At 43.4% G+C, this 18751-nt stretch overlaps 1 protein-coding gene across 1 annotated transcript; it reads left to right on the top strand.

Moving 5' to 3' along the window:
• Positions 1–1237: 1237 nt before the first annotated feature.
• On the top strand, positions 1238–18432 carry TAC1 (tachykinin precursor 1). Its single transcript, XM_044429381.1, has 4 exons — positions 1238–1360; positions 11311–11407; positions 14189–14212; positions 18392–18432. The coding sequence occupies exons 1-4, from the start codon at positions 1238–1240 to the stop codon at positions 18430–18432; spliced, it is 285 nt and encodes a 94-aa protein (XP_044285316.1).
• Positions 18433–18751: the final 319 nt, after the last annotated feature.

Here is an 18751-nt window from a genome sequence, read left to right as displayed (position 1 = left end):
CATCTTCCATCTATTATCATTCCTTCCACACCTTTGCCCACAGCCATGGTATGTAGTAACTGTACAGAGAATATTATAAATGATGGAGAAGGCCATGGAAAAACATGCAGTCAGTCAATCAGTTTATTTGAATCTGCACTGTCTACAACACAAGCATTTTATAGGACAAACTGCACACAGTTTGTGCAGCCATTAGCACAGTCAACGTCTCTTCCATTAGTAACGTTTTTAAAATCCTGAGGATCAGGAGATCATTTGGGGCTTTATACTGAAACAAAACAAAACGAACAAAAAAGGTTTCCACTCTTTGAAGCCAGACCTTGGGGCCCTCTTCAAGCCAAACCAGGCCCACTGCATCCAAAATCACCCTAGATGAGTCACCAGATCTGCTCTCATGATTCATCTTTGGTCTCCAGGGGCAGTGGAACACTCCACCAACTATCTCTAAGAGGTTGGGAGGAGCTATTTGCTGGGCGGAGATGGGCATTATGCGTAGGCTTGTCCCTGATTGCATCGTAAGAAAAGCCACATAGAGAAAAAAGGGGTGGGGGGCCACCACCTCCCAGGGGTGGGGGGGTGGGGAACCCCTCCAAAGAAATCCTGCATGGGAGAGAGGGGAACTCGGAAGGGAAACCAAATATTGATCACGCCTGATCATGCTTTGAGGTGCGGGGCAGGGAGGGGGAAGCGTGTCATGTGACCTTCATGATAAATACAAGAGAGCAATTAGAGGGAGGCAGATGAAGCTCTTTGGACCTCCCAGCCTGGAGGAATATAAAGTGAAGCTTCCTTGGGGTGCCTTCATTCACAGCCGCCTTCCCCACTGCAGTAAGTGCTCTCTCGGCGCTCAGCACCGCCTGGCTGCTTTGATTTGGTGTCAGCATCTGCCCCAGCTTCGAGGGTGGGGGGATCAAATGGGGAAAGACCTGGGGGTGGGAGAAGGAGGAGGAAGCAACGAGGATCGTCCAGCCCTGCTTTCTTTGGTCTTCTCCTCGCTGAGATGAGCGAGAGACTTAACAGGTACTTCTCTCTTTCCCTCTCTTTCTCTCCTCTCTCTACAGCCTCTGAGAACTTTTGAGCAGTGGGAGAACGCGAAAGGGACGCGGCGGCTTCCCCGGAAGGTGCTTCCCGCGCGGCTTCGCCAGCCCTTCGCCTCCTCCTCTTCCTCGCCCTCGGCTGTTCCGCAAGGGCTCGCCGGCTGCCAGGCTGCGCCTTCGACGGGGGGAAACAGGCGAGGATGAAATTGCTGGCGCTTTTGGCCGTGCTGTTCCTGGTGTCGGCGCAGGTGTTCGCGGAGGAGCTGGGAGAGCCCGACGAGCTAAACTATTGGGCGGACTGGTCCGACGCCGAGCAAAACAAGGTGAGGAAAGGATGCAACCCCGACGGGTAAGTTCGAGGCGCCTGACTTGACGAGGAAAGCGGGCAAGCCCGCGGGGGCGGGAGCGGGAGCAGAGCGCCGCGGGTCTCTTGCCGCTGAGACTGAGCTGGTTCAGGCGAGCGATCGCGTCTCTCCCGGCAATGGAAAATGGTGCACGGGAAAGGTCCCCCGCGGAACAGACGTGCCCGGTGGGGTTGGCCGCTCCCTTTGCGCTGGCTCGGGCTCACCGGCGAGAGCCTCCCGCAGCCAGTTTTCCGCACTTTGCACAAGCAGCTTGCAAGTATTTTGCTCGCTGCTAACAGCCACTTTTCCGTCGGAGAAAAGTAAAGCGGGAGTCTCTCCTTTCACAGTTGAAGGGGAGATGCAGGGGAAGTGGAGAGAGGGAAAGAATTTGATCGTATAGTTTTAAAAGACTGCGAGTTCATAGGCCTACATAGTTGAGAGTAAATTAGCTGTTATTTTAAATATGGGTCTGGCGGCTACGTCGTCTTTTTCCTTCTTTGCTCTAGAGTAAGGGTCCGATCCAGATGAAGACCCTGGTGAGGCGCCTACTTTGATCTTCTCTACTCTAGAGTAAAATTGGAAACTAGACGAAACTGCTAGAGATAGATTTACAGGATCAACCTATGCAGATCTAATCAGAAGTAAATCCCAATGAATTCAATAGCGTTTACTCCCGAGTAGGAGCGCACGGGATGCTGATTTAAACGAATGCTTGTTTTGGCCCTGAGATGATTGCAATACAATAGGATTCACTTCTGAGTAAGCTTACTCAGGGTTAGCCTGCACAGCTGCAGCGGGGAAAAGAAAAACTTTCTTCCCAAGTACTGCCTCAGAATCTGAGGAGGCAGACCTTGCCTTGCACTCCTGCCATCTGCATAGGATCGCCCTGTGGCTCTGAATTTCGAGCAGACTGCTAAGAATTTAGCGTAATTGGAGTCAACCGCTAAGAATTCTGAACTTTCCCAGGGGAAGTTGCCACCAGACATAAAAGCAGCCCTGACTCCAAGGACAGTGGAGGGACTCTGAATTTTATGAAGGCTATCCAAGGTGCTGAACTTGTTTCAGCACTCCAGGTGCCTCCTTAAAATTCAGGCTAAACCCCAGAATGGATACACCACACCGCTAATATGGAGGCCACCAGCCCTCCACTTCATAGTGGGCTATTCTGGGTGTCTGGACATCACAGACAAGACTGACTGGAAAGCAACTTAGTTCATAGTATAACTCCCACAAAAATAGATTACTTGAAGTTCAAGGTGGGCTTCCAGGTGAGGCATTTTTTGTACGATGGTCCTGCCTCTTTCATAGAATAATGCAGGGGTACCAGATGACACTGTCTTCCGCTCACGACCCTCCCACGTTTCCACACCTCTTCTTCCATCTTTTGCTTTCTTACCACTAAAAGATCCATTAAGGAGAAAGAACACAAATAAGCCACACAATGCATTCTAGCTGGTTGCTCAAGGAGGCCTCCAAGAGGCAGCATCCAAGGCTCTCAGGTGGTCAACGATGCCATCAACAAAGGATAAAGAACTCCACTGACTCTAAATTGCACTGCCCATCCGTTTTGCAGCTTTTATTTCAAGTCTTATGGGAGCCATCCATGGTGCTGAACTCCGGTCACCAAAATCAGGTGCACCTCTTATAAAGCTCAAAATAAAAGCTGAAAAGGATAAGAAGCACCACTGACACAGGAGCTGACAGTTCGTCCTGCAACAGGTCAGGGCATTAGAGCAGATATCCAAGGCCCAACTCAACAGAATGGGACCATGGGTCTTCAAATACAGCAGGGCAGCCTTACCACACTTGGAAGGTAGTGTGGTAATACACATTAGTGTCTAAAGAATGACACACTTGTTTACAGACCTTAGGCTATTGTCCAGCTGCTGTGCTTCAGGCTCTATGATCAGAAGATCATGTCCATATTTGGCTGTTTAAATGTATGTGTCTTAAATGGACCTTATATGGATTTTAGAGGGACCTTATTAAAATGAGTTCCAATTTCTATTAATCTGATCTGCAGATTATGCAACATTCTGTGACAAACCACCTGTTCCCATGTAGCGCTAACCTGCAGACTTTTGTGTATATGTGTGTACCTTAGGGAGGGGATTTGCACCAATTTGCATTTGTGCTAATACACATTAGTACAAGTGGAACAAAATGCTCTAATATCCCTTAAAAAGGCTGATTCTGTTAAGAAGCAGAAAATAGAACAAAAGATGGCCAAGAATCCACAAAGCACCGTGTGAAGGGACGCAACAAAATCCATGCTTCCCTCTTCATCTGACTTAACACCAGCCGTGTGCATACCAGAGTTAGATCACACCTTGAGCTGTTCTTATGTCAAAAGGTAGGGAACATCTGTAAAACTCATTAACTCCATTAAATAAGAACAAGGAGCAAATCCACATGATGGATGTCCTGATTCCCCTTCCACCTTTGTGCTAAGGTAGCAAAAGTGTTCAGGAAGCCGCATTCTCCACCCCTAATCAATTGCCTCAACATGTTGCCAGTTTCAGGTTCAGAGGATTCCTCTCTGCTTCCTTATTACAACTCCACTGTCATTTTCCCTGCTGCTTCTTGCTATGTCAGATGCTCAGCCATTATGGATGATGAGCTGACAGTGTCAAGTCAGCTTCCCTCTCTAGCAACACACAGGTGCATGGCTGTCCCTCCGCATGCCCTCGGCAAAGATGCACTTGAAGTATATTGCAAATTTATAATGGGATGAAGAATAGGGACCGATTGCCAGTGGGAATCATACCAGACACAGCATGGAGGCAAAACTTTTTTGGGGGGGGGGAGGGAAGGATATAAATACTTTAATATATAGATTCATTTAAAACAAAATTCTTACCCTTCCCAAGCTCAGGGGCAACTACCTTGCTAGCTGATACCCTGAAGCATCATTCTCTTTGTACTTTGATGCTGCCTGTGACTGCTAATCTTTTGCTGCTAACAAACCTTGATCTTAATCCTGAATGTAAACCAAGTGAGTGGGATTTATAGCAAGACATTCGTCTATCCCTACTTTGTCCATACATTCAAATTTTCTCTAACTGGGCAAATACTAGCTTGGAAGGGATTTTATCTGGAAAATTGTTTCCCTTCCCCAGGGCTATAGTCCCAATTGAAATCCCTATGGCTGCAATTTACATCAACTTTCGCCACCCTGGTCTTCTCTAGATGTGTTGTACTACAATTCCCATCCTCCCAAAGTCCATGCTGTTTGGGAATGGTAGAGATGCAGGGTTGTCCAGCACATCTGGCACCAAGTTGGACGAGGCTGTTTTAAAAAGGCTGTAATAAAAGGGAAGTTTTCATCCTGGTCTCATCTAACTTGTCCCCCCTTCTCCATTCTGGATATAAACTAAAAATCAGGAGAAAACAAGCAATCAAAGGTCACATCAGCAGGAAGGGAAAGCTTTGCCTTGAAACGAGTGTACTTTGCATAGATTTGAATCCCACCTGTGCACCAGGCAGACTGCAGAAAGCACGAAGGGATGGAAGCCACTTCTTTCTGCTGCATGAGCCCTGCTCCACACACTGCGGGGATTTGCACAGATGGCAGAATCTGCACCCACCTTCCCCAAGGTGCACTCTCCAAATGTGTTAATAATAATAATAATAATTCCATCTCCCATCATCCCCAATAGCCAATAGTCTTGCTGGTTGGGGCTGGTGGATGTTAAACATTGTCATGGTGGGTGCCACAATGGGAATGAGTTACCTAAATTTATTATTAAGACTACAGCTATTATAATTTATTATCTTTTTTCTCTATGTAAACTAAGGTGTTTACATAGTTCTCTTCCTCTCCATTTTCTCCTATCAGTAGGAGCTAGACTTAACTGCACTTAGAGTAGACCCATTTAAATCAATGCTACTTATGTAAGTTATGACTTACTTGCGTCATTACTATCCACGTGTCTAAGCATCCAAGCGTATGGGAAGAAGGACTACAGAGATCAGCCCATCTAGCCTTCTCATGGATCACGTATCCTATGTGTCCTTTAAAACAAGTGTACATTTTTTAAAAAAAAACCCCTTTGTTGTTGCTAAGATGTAATGTGCAAAATGGACACCAGTGCCATGGATGCCATGTGGAATGCAACCCAGTGTAATGGAATCTGCAGCTGCCATGTCCTCTCACTGAGCAGTAGCGATGTAACGCTTTCCATCTTGAGACTGATTCTGATAGGAAAGATGTATGGAAGCGTTGCACTGGGATGCACAATCCACACCTGGGGAGGATTTCTACTGGGCCTGAGCTACAGATATTTTCTGTAAAATGCAATCAATATGCTTTTGGGGAGAGCTATGGTAGGATACATATGTTTAGTATGTAAACTCTCAAGCTAAAGAGCAAAGATTAACAAAGATACTATGGAATGATAAACAAAAGTATCATTTGCTACAGAGACTTGTTATCCTCTCCATATAGCTTCCTTTGATTCACGATTTCCCTGCCAAGGAGATGCAGGCATGTTTCATCTCCAGAGCTGCGGGGCTCTGATGCTAGAGCATGCATTCTTTATTGTTTTCTATCTAATGATAGTATTGATTTCTATTCTCCCAATTCTTCCCAGCCCTGGGTCTTCTTGTATCTGTCTTCCCACTTGCATCTGTCTTCCCACACAACCATTTCTGCCGCCTACATCTGAAAACCCTTTATAATGGAGCAGGGAAGCCACATATGTATTTCTGTCCAACTGAGATTGCAGAAGTGATGCAATCTTTGCACTCCATGAAGTGCCTTCCTTTGCTTCCCCTAGCCAAATCAGAGACACACAGAAATTGTGAGAGAATAAGGCATAAATTCCATATTTCTACTTTCAGTAAAGATGAATATAGGCAAAAGCCCAAACGGAAAATAGTCATCTGTGTTCTACACCTGTGCAAAGGAGGTCTCTCAAAATTCCCCACTCAGTGTGTGGCCAGAGTTCACTCAACAGTGACCATTTCATACAATTTATCCAGGGGAAGGAAACATTTTCTGTCTTGCAGGATGGAGTACACCATGAAAAAAGCAATAGAAGCTTCTTTCTCACCCTGGTTTTGCATCCTCCGCAGTGCTGCAAATGTAGCCTGATTGTCAATGGTAGGGAGGGAAAAGCACCTGCTACCAACCAGTAATGGTGCAGAATATTCAAAGAAATTCTGCAAGCGGGCTTTCTTTTTCTAAGGTGGTGAGAGTTCTTTAATATTTTCTCAGCAAAATGCAAGACTTCTGAGAATGTTCTGCACAGCTCTATTTTCACTCAAAGGCATTTGTCTCCAGAGGCTTGTTAGCTATTCAGTAAAATGGAGATTTCTTCAATCTCAGGTCTTGAAAGTAAATTCAACTTTTGTTTCAGAACTTATTTGAGAGAAAGAAACTAGGTTTGTCTGCAATGAGCTCTACTCCAGGGTTCCTTATCCTGCGAATCAAAATAGGATGGATCTGGACTTGTATCAGCAGATCATTTATATGTTTTGAAGGAGGAAATGGGATGGTTCCCTTACTTTAGTTCCTTGAGGACTGAGAGGGAAAGAGGGCACCTTCTGCTGATGGGACAGGAGCCTTGGACTTCACAGCCATGAAGGCACTGGCAACTAGGCAAGCAGGATTTAAAAAAGCAGTCAAACCATATGTCACTTTTCAGCCTCGAATACAATTATGTTGGTGTTTAACTGTTGGGGTGCCCATTCATTAGTAGCAGATGTTGGACAGATTTTAAGGAATGATGAGGGAAAGCTCTGGACTCTGGGTAGAACTTCCTTGGCCTCTTGACCTTTCCAATGGTAGCTCCTCCTGCCCTCTAAAAATGTGTCTCAGAGAATCAGGAGACCCCACTAGATGGGCTAAACTGTGATGCAGGAGACAGGGAGATTCCCCCCCCCGCCCCAAATCAGGCAGAGGGACCTTCCTGAAGCGGAGCCCTTCCTCTTATCGAAGACTTTTTTTCCCTGCAGAAGGCAGATGCTGGATGCCACCCATAGTCCGCAAATTCTTCATTGTTTTATAGTGATCAGAAGGACAGGTGTATTATCATGTTCTTATTCTGCCTTTCCTTCAGGGAGGCATATGTGCTTTGCCCCTTCCATTCAATCATCACAACAACCCTGTGAGGTAGATTAAATTAAGAAATAGTGACTGGCCCTTAGCTACCCAATGAGAATTTAATGGCTAAGCAATGATTTTCAGCTGGGTCTACTCAGTCCTGCTCCACCCTTCCAAGCACCAGGCTACATCGGTTGCATTGCAGAAAGAAGTGAAGACACTTCCCTCAAGGCCTTAGAAAGCCAGAACCTCATGGATAAAAATGTTGCATTCAAAGTCCAAATTCACAGGATTTTTAACAATAGGCCATTAGGCCAGAATTATTTGAAAAGTGAAAGAACACTTATTTCTTATGTGTGTGTTTGTGCTATTTCACTACACCACAATGCCACCTAGAAGTTCTATGGCAGAAAAACAGGAAAGCAAAACCTTTTTTGCATTGAGTTCAGATCCCAGTTATAGGATGAAATGGAAAGTTGATACAGTTTTGTATAGAAGAGCTCATTGTAATCCTCCCAATATTCCCCCCTCCTTCTACTCCCATCTTTTTTCTTTCCATTAAAAAAAACTGTTAAGGAGGGAGAGCCAGTAAAACAGCATGTCATCTGATAGTGTTTGGAGCAGTCTATCTGGAAGTCTAGCCAATGTACTGTCAGATTTAAGAAACTTAGAATGTGTTCATGCAGATCCATATAATAGCCAGTTTGTATATTTTCAAAGATGTGGAATCTATGATTGCTTACTTCTTTGTCCTAGCAATCCCAGGGAAAATTTAAAACCTGCATTGTACATAGGAAAACTCAGTCTGTTTGGACCTGGTATCTTGTTCCACATGGCCTTTTAACCAGGGTGGGGCAAATGGGTGTACAAAAGTTGTTATTTTAATTTGCAACAACATAAGAAAAGGCATGTTGGATCAGACCAAAGGTCCACCTATTCTAGTACTCTGTACACACAGTGGCAAACCAAACAATGATGGCTTCCATGTAAAGAATCTTAACTTGTTCTAAATTCAGGAGTGATTTAAAAATTGGACCCACAGAAAAATTCAGTGAATAAGGCAGGGTGAGTGCACAACAAAAGCTTCATCTGGCAGAGTCCTCCAAAGTCTGCTTCCTCCCTTCCCTATCCAAGGATGGATTTTTCATGATCCTGAAAAATGAGCTTGTACAGAAGCACAGCCCTTGAAGAATGAAATATTAGAATTAATTTAGAATTAGACTGCACTCCTTTCCTTTGTTCTCCTTTTCAGTTGTGTTGTCTACCCAGTTAGCAATAAAGAAGCATGCTTGTTTGCTGGAGTATGAGTTTGTTCATTTTGCAGTTGCTATTATAAGTAGAGCAAGATTGGGTGCTTACTACAAAAGAGTTAAATGTGCTCTAAAAAATCTACTTTAAGTTATCCTTGGCTCTTTTAAAGCACTCATCAGATTTACAATCATCGTGGCTATTTGGTTTTTGTGTTTTCCCCTTCCCTTCCCTTCTCTTTTCTGAGTGCTTGATGGCAAACTATGAAAACTGCCCTAGAGGAACAAAAATGGTGCTATGCACACCAGAACTGGCTAACTAGCTGGCCTCCTAGGCTGTGCCTCAGGCCAAATTGCTGCTTTTACCAATGTGTGAAACAGCATGAGGCCTTTCCAGAGGGTGTGGGCAGAAAACTGAACCTAGCAATCAGTAACAAACATTCCCATGATTGATTTTTAATCAGTTAATCCTCTACTTAGCAACCCAGTTAAAGTTTTCCCTTGATTGTTCAAGAGAATGGAAAATCTAAAGGTCAAGAACAAGAATCAAAGGAGGGACCCCCAAAGGAGGAGTCAACAGCCCATCCTAAACTGTTTATTTTCTCTCTTCCCTTGCCTAAATTTCTGTTATGGGCAGGTTTGTTTTTTGAGGAGAACTTAAAACTGAGATACTTAACCCAGCACCAAAGCCAAACTTAGGAGCTCACTAAGCTCCATGTCATACCAAAACAGTTCAATTCATGAAGAGTCATAATGCTAGAAGCTGGAGAAGACTGTAGCTATCAGCGTTTGCATCTAACATTCCTGGGGAGCTCTCAGAAAATGGGAGCAACAATCCAGTAGATGAACTTCATCTATACCCAAAACACTCCACCCATGAATGTGTGTGTGGTGGGGGGAGCTGGCGCCTTGCCTCCAATGCCTCTTCCAGAAATATAATAGCCTCACCTAACAAAGAAGACCGACTACCAGGTTGTTCCCGTGTTCTACCCTAAGAATGTGGCTGAACAGTGACTAGATTCCCCGACTTCAATCCCATAATGGTATTTTTTTCTGCTCATCCCCCATGCTCTGTTGAACATCCAGCCTGAAAAAGAGCTCTGGAAAACTCAAAAACCATTTTGTGACCTTTCAGTTTGACCTTGGACTTTCAGTTCCACCCCAGCCATGGACCAATGAGACTTCCTTCACATGTCCATCAAGTATGTTTCTCATCACAGCATCCAGTGACGACTCGACTAGGCATCATGGACCTAAATGAACAGTTTCCATACCACAGAATTGAGCTCAGTGTAAATCCTTCACAAAGCTGGCCAATAGGCATCAAGTGACAACTGACAGAGGGATGAGAAGCCAAGCCAAGTATATATATAGTCCAACATGCCCAGAAGCCCCCTTAATTTCTTTCCTGCATTCAGTGAACAAATGCGAACACAAATCCATGGTTGTTTGGTTTTGCCATGAACAGCCAAGCAATGACTGTTGTAAAATTTGAAGTTCAGCAAGGGTCTTACAAAAGTTATTTAAGGGAACAATCCTTTAGCCTCTAGACAACTACAGGATAACAGGAATACTCCCCTCCAAGGTTGGGGACAATGCTCTGACCTCCAGAGGGGAGCGGAAGATCCAACCACCCTCCCCATCTCACTGTAGACATTACAGAAGAACTGCACAAGTGCCTCTCCAAGGTTGGAAAAGCGGCCTTGGTGAGGGAGGAAAGCAAGTGTCTGGTGGGGAGGAAACTTGAGAGGGTCCAGCCTGCCTCCCTCCTCTTCTGAAACAGTTACTTGCAGACAAAAAAGCCCATTAGCAAACAGTGCAGGGCAGGAAGACAGGCAGGCAAAGATGCCTTCTGCCACTCTTCCCACCCTGTACTGGATGATCGCTGAGGACACTCTGTCCGTCTGTCTTTCTCCTGAGCTACATTAACAAAATCAAGCCATACACAGATTTACAACCTGACAAACAAGCATGGAATTTGGCCGGTTCTGCAGAACAACTCTTGCACATTTGTACCTGCACATTTTTCTCCACAGTGCTAACACCAGCTTCATCTAGATTAGGGAAATGACTATGGAAGAGAGACAGACCTTGATTCCCCCAGAGCTTCTGCTCTGATCAAATTCATAAGCCCCTCTCCACCTGTTTTAAATTTGTTTTAGATACCTTCAAGGGCCCAGTCACAGGTCTCCTCTCTAAGGTGCAGTCTGGCTGCGTTTGGCTGCCTTGTGGTGGAGACTTTCTGATCCTGGATTTCCACTGCCCCCCAGTGGCCTCCTTGTGGCAGAACAGGGGCTTTGGATCCCAGACTGGATGGAGAGTTCCATCTGAATTCTTTTTCATTTCATGATTTGGATTGGAGGAAAAGACACTCTCCTTTGGGGTAGGGATGGGGTAGAAATCATATCTCCTCCTTCACTGCCTCCCAGTCTCTCTGCTGAGGACAGTAGAAATGGAAGGGTAGAAGCCGCTCTTCCTAACATGTCCCTTTCCTTAAAGATTTTGGAAAGCAGCCCCCCCCCCCCCAAAAAAAGCTAGGTGCTTTGGGACACCCATGGATTGAGTGCCCTTTTTGTTCGCTCGGTTTCATATTGTTGTTGGTAGCATAAGCTAATCATAAGATGTTTATGTTTCAGGAGCCATTGGCCTTACCCTTCGAGCATTTTCTCCAGAGAATTGCCAGGCGACCAAGACCTCAACAGTTCTATGGCTTGATGGGCAAACGGGATGCTGGTGAGACCCCTTTTCAAATTTCTCTTGGCTGATTTGATATGCAGGATTGACTCAACTAAAGCTAGGAGCTACTTAACTCCAATTTATTTTGAAATGGATCTATTTTAAAATTGCATTTCAATTTGTAGTATTTAACATTTATTATGTGTCACCCAAGAGCCATATTAAAAGAGCAGTGAAAATGATGGGTTCCCAGGTTTTTTCTTCTCACTTTAACAGGCACTGAGAGCCGAACTAGAAATGTCTCTCATGTAATTCGACCTTGTTATCACTGATCTTTTTGCTACTGTGGGGATTGAAATATTCAGATTGGGACTGTACTGTGGAAGAGGGTTTTTTTAAATCCCTTTGCCCCCTCTGGGAGCCCAACTGGAACTGGGCAGAGACACATTGGCTATTCACCATGGAAGGGAAACTTGAATGAAAGGAGAAACCTAGTCTGTCAGACAGCCAGAGTGATGTCACGGTAAAACTGTTGGGCTGGAACTCCACCAACCTGGGTTTTAGTCCCCACTTGGCCGTGAGGTTTCCTGGTTGATTTAGGCCAGATGACCCCACGGGATCATGGCGAGGCTGTTGTGAGGACAAGATGAAAAGGAGGAGGCTCAAGTCAGCCATGTTGGGTATCTTGAAAGAGAAAAAGAGGAAGGTTATAAATGTGTGCACCATCGTAAGCATATCTAACGTGTGCAATGGGGTTTCTTTGAAATATGGCTATTTATAAATGTTCCACTCAAACCCTTGATACATGTTTTTGATTCATTTCCATGTATTTCATCTTAATCAGTCACAATTTGGTTCTAAATTAGCCAGCTTTTCAGTAACATTGACTTGGAAGAAATGTTCTACCAGTTAGGACACAGGTTTAGATAACACTGCAATCCCAACCATTTATTTTATTTTATTTATTTTATTTATCACATTTGTATGCCACCCCATAGCCAAAGGGTCTCTGGGTAGCTCATAGTGCGATATATTTAAAATACAGATAAAAATAAATAACAAACAAACCATAAAACAAAATAAAATTAAAATACAATGTAAATATAACTATCTAAATAGGAAACAGGAGGAAAGTAAGCACAATAAGACCAAAAACAATAACCAATAAAACAATAAACCAGCAGCAAAGCAATAATCCAGTCCATCCATGCTCATCTAGATGCCCATTATGCACCATGATTCTTCCTTCTGAGTAGGCATGCATTGGATTCCATTGGTAATTCATTGAGCTTGGAATCCTAAGAATTTAAAAGGCTATCCTGATGCAACATCTTATTTATGTTGAACAGGAAATCTGGCACCAGACCGCTGCAGGTGAAAATAGCAACAGGTGTACAAAAGACATTTTTAAAAAATATTATTTGACTGGCCATGATACACAGAACTGGACTCTTGTTTTGGCATGGGAATCCCATTCACTGCATGCCTCCAACTGCTTTTAAACTGTGGGATGATTGACACATCACCTCAACCTTCCCTCCAGGTAGAGCATTCATGGCCTTGCTTACTGGGGATGATGGGAGTACAAGCACTCTGTAAGCCATTTGGTTAGCAAAGGCTGCATTATCTGTACTTCTATTCTTTTCTTAGAGTACAATCCTATGCATCTTTAGGCTGGAAAAATCAGCATGTCCAAGCCAGACATAGACATTTTTTTTCTTTTAAAACTTGCATATGATTGCACATTTAGGTATTTTGTTTTGTTTTTCGTAATATACAGCACAGCTTTCCCAGCTGCAATATGAAGTTGAAGGCCAATGTGTGGAGGAGACAGAATACTTTACCATGTCCTTTCATGCCATTATTCCACTGAAAATTAGAAAAGCTTCTTCCCCCAAGTGCCTTTTCTCCCTCCAAGGGAAAAGATGTGGTTTATGGTTTGCTTTTATTTACTTATTTCACTCCCATCTCACCTTTCTCCCCTTAGAAAGAATCCCAGGTGGTTTACATCTTCCTTCTCCTTATTTTATCCTCCACAACATCCTTGTGGAGCAGGTCAGGCTGAGCATCAGTGGCCACTGGCCCAAAGTCACCTAGTGAACTTCATGGCCAAGAGGGGAATAGAACCTGGATCTCCTGAGTCCCAGTCCAGCACTCTCACCACTATACCATGCTGGTTCCATGTAATGAATGGATATTCACGGCTTTTCTATGCACAAATCAGTTAAAAGCAGAATTACATAATGTAGGATGCACATCTATTTGTTAATATCACCTTACTAAGCATGATAGGTCTACTGAGCATAATATCAAGGTAAGTGTAACGTTACTACTAGATCAGGGTCATTCTCCAAATGTCATTGGACTATAACGGCCATCATGTTTTACCATCAGCTGCATATTCTGTGGCTTATGTGAAGTAGAATCCAATAACAGCTGGACCACAGTTCACTGCACTCCAGTCTAGATCCTCATCAAAACTGCTAAACCACTTTTTTCGAAACTAGGAGGTAACACAACCCATTTCATGCTACAGGCATATACAACACCAAGAATGGCTCTTGCAGAAGTGCACAGTGGCTGAAGGGAGAGGGAAAGTAATAAAGCATTTATTTTTAATGGTGCTTGTACAGGAAATATTCCAAGTGGATTGTGTCTGTATGGTAAAGTGTTTCATAGCCATGAATAATGCAGAAAATAATTAGTGCCTTAATTGCCATTTAATGGTAGTGTACTGTCACTGAATCTATTTGCTCTTTTCTTTAAAATGGTAATAAAATAACATATCTAATATTTTAGCATTAGTTCAGCTCATTATTTCTTTTTACTGTTTTCCAGGATATGGCCCTCTCTCCCATAAAAGTGAGTTGAAATAGATTTTATTGGAAATAAGCTATTTTCCCCTAATGTTCCTGTGCATGATTATTCACTAATTTCAATGCAACTTTTATCCAGGATTGCAATTCTAGAAACATATGTCCCAAACCATCAACTCCATATGGAATTTCTGATGTGTAATCAAGGGTTCTGCTTTATAAAGAACTGCCCAGTCCTTGCCTGTGTTGGGAAATCCATGTTACTGCAAAGGAATAATCCACAAAGAACATTGTCTAACACTGTATGATTTCCACACACAGTGGTCCCAGTATAGCTTAAGACTATAATCCATGAGCACTTATCAAGGGGTAAACTCCTTGGGATACAGTGGGAATTACTTCTAAGTAAACTTGCAAGGAATGCTCTCCCTTGCTGCTACTATGAACAGCTTTTCGGCTCACAAAAAGACCAGATGAGAGACAGGCCCTTTTAGATGGCAACCCCATTCTTCTGGTTTCCTCCTTGGCTATTTTCAAGGCCTTAAAGGTCTAAATGCTTCCACATACCTTTAATTGGTGCTGGTCTATATTCCATATTTTAATGCATTGACTGTCATCGGTATTGTTTACTTTTTGATTTGGAATGTTTTTAATATTACTGCTTCAGTTAATATTATTTTTATATTTAACCATTTCATATGGTTATTTTGCAAACAGCTTAAATACAAATTGCACCAAGTACAAATTATGATCAACCCATGAAAACACAAGTCTACTCAGGAATAAGTCCCACTGCGATCAGGGGGACTTACTTCCAAGTAAGCATTCATAGGATTGCACCCTAAACTTAAATCCAACCCTAGCTTGAACTAGTAATCATACTTGCATGCGTCTGCAGGCTACCACATTATATACACAAGAAGTTATATAAGCCAGCCCAGTGACAAGTTTTTGCTTATTGCATTTATATCATGCCCAATAGCTGAAGTCTTCTGTCAGTTGCAGATTGCATTTCTCCAGAGAGGCATATCAGTAGAGACTTAATAAACTAACTAGGATGGATCCAGAAATAGTCATTCTCTGAGCAGACCCATTGGGTTGGATCCTGGTGAAAGTGGACTTCTCCACACCATCCTCCCCATGGTGGAAAATGCTATGAGGAAGGTCAAGGTATTCCTGCCGAACACAGTGGGTTACTATGCAGGATCTGAAAGGGAAAGGGGCTCTGTAAAAATTCTGTGAAAGTACTTTCCATAACTGAATCTCCACTTACAGAAGGTGTCTCTGCCCAATTTTGCGTCTTCCTTTCTGCACTACCCCATTGGGCAGGGGGCTCTCGCCTTCTGCATATCATGTCAGGGGAGCTAGAGAAGCTGCCAGGGGCATGTCCACCTCCACTGCACGCAGAAGGAATTTTGGACCATGCCAAAACCTAGATCCAACCTATCAAAATCAATGCAGCACACAAGTCAGGACTAACTTAATTCTCATTGATTTCAGCGCATCTATTCTGAATCAGTCTTCTTTCAACCCTTTTCAATATCTTCCCTGAAAGTGCATGAAGCAAATCTAAAAGTTTGGATTTCAATAGGACTGGTGTTGCTAGTTTTTGCTTTTAGGGGTGCTCTGTATTATGTTGTATTTTTCCAAAGATTAATAAGACTTTTGGAATTCTGAGCCAACAGCTATATTTAATACCTAAGATCAAATATCTCAGTTATAATTTAAATGCCTTCATTTAAGGCTTTCAGCTGCATTTATTGGCTGCTAGCAAAATTATGGCCTGCTGACTGACCGTATATCTATTCTGAAGAGAAAACTTTCATATTATACACAGAGGTCTGGATTTTGAAAGCTTTGACATTTATTTTGTATTGATCAGTAGTTTTAATAGCTAGGGAAAATTCTCTCCAAACAGGGATTTGCAGGGGTTGCTCAAACCAAAACTACTTAAGAAAATAGCAGTGCTTTCTCAAAGTCTGGTCAACAGAGACTTTTGACGTCTTTTTACTAAATCTGTTGACAGGTTGCATGGACTTTGCTGAATTCCTGCCTGGATGATTTTCAGGATCCAAGATGCAGAGCATCAATATTAAAACTTTTGCTAACTATTGACATAGTTATGGGCTCTTTTCCTCATGATCAGAGGAAAAGAGGACTACTGCAGTTGCTCTTTCTGGTGCTGACACCAGATCACCTGCCACGAAGAGGACGCCCTAGGATGTGGCAGTGGGCAACCTGTGGCCCTCCAAGTATTTTGTTCTACAACTGCCATCATTCCTCACTATTGGCTCTGCTGGCTGGGGCTGATGGGGATTGTCGGACAAAACATCTGGAGGACCAGAAGTCACCCATCCTGTTCTAGGGTGATCCTTCCCAAACTGGTACCCTCTGTATGTTTTGGACTTCATCTATCAGCATTCCTGCCTGCTGGATGGAAATAACGGCTGTAGGAATACTGCAGGTTATGGAAGGGATGTTTTCTTGGACAGCTGTTAATTGTCCAAGCCATGTTCAAGAGGGCCACTTCACATCAAGGACAGCATGATGCAACACAAAGACTGTCGTCTGACATGCTGAGCTTGTGGTAGCAAAGCCTCAAGAGCCAGTGTGTATGTCAACCTGGAAGAAAAAGGAAGAGTACAGACTGGCTAGAGAGTAGGAAAGGGGAACAGGCAAAGTTGCTGCTGCTGTTTCCCCAGGCTCTGCACAAAAGAATCCCCTGTGATGCAATCACGTTGTTTTTGTGCAAAGATGAGCTATTGCCATTGTTTGGGCCCTGAGACTACTTTCTGCATGGCAGAGTGGAGAGGAGGAAGTGAAGGAGGAGGTTTCTAGCTTGGACGGAGGGCCTGCAGAAATATACAGTTTGTTTTTCTTCTCAGAAAAGGACTATCCTGTTCTTTCTTGTTGGCCAGATGCAAAAGAGGAGATGGCATTCCACTACTGATAGCTGTGTAGAAATATTTGCCTATGTCTGTCCAATATTCTCCATAAGATTTGCTGTCCAAGGATGCCCATTTTCTATCTCAAACCCACTGTTCCATTGGAGAAACAATTTGTGCAGCTCTTTAAATTTCATTTATCATATGCACAGTATAATGTTCATCTGATTATCCTGAGAAAGGACTCTGTAGGTGGGTTATTTGCTTAGAGAATTAGTAGATGCTTCAGGAAACATGTCTCCCCAGTTCAGAGTTCCTACTTGGGGTAAAAGTATAGCCATGACTAACTCTGCAAGATTTCCTGCTTATTTAAACTGAGGAGCTGTTTCATCTATTGAAGTGAATGGAGAAACTCCTTTGGGTAGAGAAACTCAATGATCAGGTTCACAGAACATGATAAGTCATGGATATATCTTACTATTGTGGGTCTGTTGTGTTGACTTGGGAGTTCCTGCAGGGTACAATTAGTTTTCTAAAATGGTAAGAAGAATCGATGGTCTGTTCTAAGGTTCCATACTTTACTGTGGCTTCTGCAGTCACCCAGATCCAGAATGGCCATTTTACCATCATAGGTATGGAAACACCATAGCCTCCCCTTGCAAGGGCGGCCAAGAAATATTCCTCATGTCCACAGCAGACCAATCACGAGGAGGCTGCTGCAGCCCATAGGCAAGAATGGGATTTCATTCATGGGAGCTGCTGAGATGCATGAAAAGGTTGGGAGGATGGAACAGGAAGCACTGCAGCCTCACTGCCTGGGTTACCAGGTAATCATCTGAGCTGCCAGTTCAGACAAATAGCCACACACTGGATATTTGCCTGGAGGTTGTTTATTTGTGCAAGGTTGTTTGCTGTGTCGTGTGAACCCAGTCAATGTGTGTGTATCAGCACCCCTGCTTGGAAATGAGCTACCAACCTTGAGAACTAAGGAATTAGAAGCCCCAGGGAATGTTGAAGGACCTAGCAAGATGCTCACAAAAACATGTTCTCTCATTAAAAGGCAGCTGGAGACCAAATATTTATTTTAATTTTTGCTAGTAGCTCAGGAATGACTGATCATTAAATCCATGAATCTTGGCAATTATTTGATCAGGGCAGAGATCGGAGCTTGTGGGCAAATTCCCCTTTGCTTGCATGAAAACCTAGCAAGGTTTGATATTCAGGCATGAGCTCATATGTTTCAAGAGTCTATTTCTATTGTGTGTTCATCAAGAAAACACATTGCCACCAAAAATAAGCATTTTCAAATGTATTTAAAGACCCTCAAATGTATTTTTCAGGACATAAAACAGAGTCATTTGTTGGACTTATGGGCAAATGATCTTTAAATTCTGGTATGTATAGACAACAACCAAGACAAAAAGCACAGCCTCTTTCATCTACTATTTTTACTTTTTAGTATTCTGGTACTTTATCCATCTCATAATGCAAGGCAGGGTAGGAAAACTATGGTCCTCCAGATATTATGGGAGTTCAACTGGCATCAGCTCCAACCAGTGTGGCCAATGGTGGCAAGTGATGGCAAACAGAGCCCAATGGCACTGGGGCAGGTACGCATTCTCCACACCTGGTATAAAGAGAGGAATGATAACCCTTGAGGTCAAGGCTGGGCAACTTGTGGCTCTCCAAGCACTTTGGCC

This window comes from Varanus komodoensis, unplaced genomic scaffold, assembly GCF_004798865.1.
Source record: "Varanus komodoensis strain SLA01 unplaced genomic scaffold, ASM479886v1 scaffold2, whole genome shotgun sequence".
NCBI lineage: Eukaryota > Metazoa > Chordata > Lepidosauria > Squamata > Varanidae > Varanus > Varanus komodoensis.
The sequence above is the reverse complement of the archived record's forward strand: the minus strand, read 5'-3'. Positions and strand labels throughout refer to the sequence as shown.